General features: G+C 43.1%; 1 protein-coding gene across 1 annotated transcript in view; it reads left to right on the forward strand.

Annotated features, from left to right (window-relative positions):
- Positions 1–3259: 3259 nt before the first annotated feature.
- Positions 3260–3414, forward strand: part of LAMP2 (lysosome associated membrane protein 2) — a 16321-nt gene continuing 16166 nt past the window's right edge. Inside the window, exon 1 of the mRNA XM_085319738.1 lies at positions 3260–3414. This exon is cut by the window's right edge and continues 8 nt beyond it. Coding sequence (XP_085175864.1) covers positions 3260–3414 — 155 coding nt within the window.

A 3414-nucleotide genomic window follows, 5' to 3' on the forward strand; every position in this document is an offset into this window, starting at 1 on the left:
CGTTGTTTTTCTGTAGCTCAGTGAGAAAAACTATCATCTTCCCTTTTTTGATTGAAACTGCAAACAAGAAGTAAACCTCTGAATAAAAAGTGCATATGCTACAATTACAATAAAAAGACATAATACCACAAAATGCTTGTGCAATGCAATTATATGGCAGGGAGTGGAGATAACAGGAGGACAAAGTAACCCAGTAGGGGAAAAAAAGAATAACCTGTGTTCTGATATAAACAATATTTCTAGTGCAAAATAATATATTTTACATCATGCTAAATTATATAAACTATAATAGCCTTTTAATCTCACACTAGTTGCTAATCTCACTCAGTGTTATTTATCAGGAACAGATTTGCATATTACTATATCTACCATTTGATTTCATTTCACACTTCACCAAACTTGCACAATGGAAACAAATAATTAATCTTCCTTTTAATTCTGCAGCATGTCTAGTCATTTCACAGTCTATTTCTAATGTACAGGCAAGAGATCAGGGAGGTATTCAATACACTAGTGTTTATAAATTAAAGTCACATCCTGAAGTAAATGTTCTAGCTGACACAAAACATGGCATTCCCACACACGAACAGCCTAGAACATACTACCCATTTTCTCCTGTTCCCATTAGTTAAAACCTAATTCAACGTCTCTACCCTAATATTTACATCCCTTTAATGGAATTCCTCACTCTTCAAGAACAAGACCTCTCGTGACCATGTTCCATTTCACTAAAACAATGAAGCATGAGAACATGTAAAAGTATGGAAAATAGTCCTTAGCCTTTCAACTGCCCTACTCTTTGCCCTAGAGCTGAGAGCCCAGACTTGCTACTTTCAGAGTTAGTGCTTTCATCTATGCCACTATCTATGCCATTTCATCTATACTAGAAGCTCCCCCATAGCCTACAACAAATGATGACTCAAGTATTAAATATAAAAATTATTTCTTCAAATAAGTTTTCAATAAATTAAGCCCAAAGGCTGAATAAAAGAGTGATTATTTCTAAGCATCTTGAAATTGCAGGAATTCTGGTATTCATGTGCAATGATGCTTATACAGATGGCTGTACAGATACGAATGTACATGATAGGTTGGTTCTAGGAGCAGTTACCAAGTACAAAAAGAAATGCAAAGAATGAGTGAATGTGTCTGACCATATAAGCACTTGTGGGTAGAACCCACATTTGTATAATTCAGTGGTTACAGTGGTGTTCCAGACTTGACAGATTTTGTTTTCTGATATTCTTTGGAAAAGTACAGTATCACAAGTATGAAACTGAGATTGTTTAACTATTATTTTATCATAAATTGCATTAATTCAACTTCCTCCAGACTTTATGATCACCTTCCTGTCTACACCATCCCTACATCTTTTTAATACTCTCACTGTCTGACTATATCAGGTTGAGGTGTTTTACTGTCCTCTTCAAGAGCTTTCATTCTCTTCCCGCATCACTGGGCATGTCTCTTCGTTCCTGGTTAGTCAAATACTATTTGCCATTTTCCTACGGAAACAGACTTATCTTATTCCAGTAGGCTCCTGTTTCCCTAGGTAGCTGGGAATCCTCCTGCCATTCTCTTTGCTGTCTCCTAGTCTCTTGCCATCTCTTAATCATGGCTTCTGCACCAAAACAACCTTTGTTTCTGTTTCTGATCAATACTCTCCAGCCTTCAATTCAACTTTCAGCTGATTTTATACCTCCATCCAGTCTCATATTCACTAGATTTCTTGTCCACTCTTGTCTTCTCCTCCCACCCCTTCCCATCTACCCTATCATGTCTTTTCTCCAGCACTTGTATCTGGCAGCTTCTTTCTCTCTCTTTCTTTCAGGCTAGTGTCTTGCACTTAGGCATCAGTGAAAATGCAGCAAAGCGTCCCAGTTCCTGCTGCTAATGCCAAATTCCACCCTGCTTAACAGAAGCAGTTACTGGAAAGATTTCTATCCAGTCATTTAGTAGGCATAGCACATGTGAATTCTGCTCACACGCAAGAGCTAAGAAAGGGCAGAGAATGGCTCTCCTCCTGCGAAGATGGGGTATAATCTCTGATTAGCCCTGAGTAATGTGGGATGATGGCTAACAATCACAGGAATTAGAGCCTGCAGGGACATTGGGAGATCATCTAAGTCCACCCCTGCCCTAAAGCAGAATCATTTCCTGAGGGAAGTTTGTCTAATAAAAACAGGATCTTGCATGAGAATCTAGTGCAATGCTCAGCTAGTCATTCCCCACTATCTAACTTAAATATTCAATGTCATTTTAGCTCATTTCTCTGCTCTCTTATTTATTGTAAGCAGGGAAAATAGATTATTCCTTCCTTTTTCGTAGTAGCAGAAATCTCTATATCAAAAGTTTATCTTTCCTTAGGGTATCTTTTCTCAGCTTTGCCTTCTTAACCTAAAATTAGCCCAGTTAACTTTAGAATGGCTGTATGGTGTCAAAGCAAATGCCTGACAACCTGTTTCTGCAGAAGCCAGTAATGGACATGCAGAGAGGAATATAAGAAGAGAGTAAATATATAGTGCTACTTCCTTGTTATGCAATGTCAGCTGTGAACTATATGCTTAGTCAGGGGCTTCCTGAGCCACGGATGGTATTTTTGTGTTTAAAATGTCTTTCAAGTCTTGCTCTTATGTTTCTTTATCCATAATTCTTGCTGGATTTTCTCTTATTCACCTATGCTGAAAGATGATGAAATCTTGGAAGAATTTAGCCACTAAAATCTTCAAAGCTCCTCCTGAGCACATTCAAAACAGAAATTTTCACCACTGTGAAGTCCACGAGTGGACCACCAGACAGAGGGGAAAACGCACATCTTCGGCTCCAAGGGCCCCTCCTTGCCGAGTCCCTGTTGCACAACAGGGAAATGCTGCAGTTCACCAAAGGAAAAAGAGGTCAGCAGATTTTTTTCATTAGATGCAAAATATGTTCTCCCTCAGCCTTACTCTTGGAAAGGGCTCAAATATTCTGAGAGAAGGAGAGATGAGATGGAGAGATAGGAGAAGGGAAAAGGAAAAGAAAACAAAAAAAGAGAAACGATTTTGGCCGGGAGCAGGTCTTACAGCGGGACCCGCCGGGCACCTCGCTGCCAGCCCCGCGCGTGGCAGGAAAACGGCCCCGCCGCCCCCGGCCCCGCCGCTCCCCAGCTTGCCCGCCCGAGGCCCCGCGGCGGGCGCTCTGTCCGCGAACCACCGAATCGAGCCCGCCGGGGGCGGCGCGGCGATTGGCGGAGCGCGGCCGGCACCGCCCCTCCCCTCACATGACCGACGGCGACGCTTTTGCCGCGCCCGGCCGCCTCCCCCCGCTCGCTCTCCCCTCGCCGCCTCACGGAGCCCCTCCGCCCGCCGCCGGGAGCATGGAAGCGCGCTGGTGGCCGCGGGGGCCGCTCCGCCCGCCGCGCTGCTCCGCCTGCCT

The sequence above is a fragment of the Rhea americana genome, unplaced genomic scaffold (genome assembly GCF_003343005.1).
Source record: "Rhea americana isolate MKP2758 unplaced genomic scaffold, rheAme1 scaffold_6, whole genome shotgun sequence".
Classification (NCBI taxonomy): domain Eukaryota; kingdom Metazoa; phylum Chordata; class Aves; order Rheiformes; family Rheidae; genus Rhea; species Rhea americana.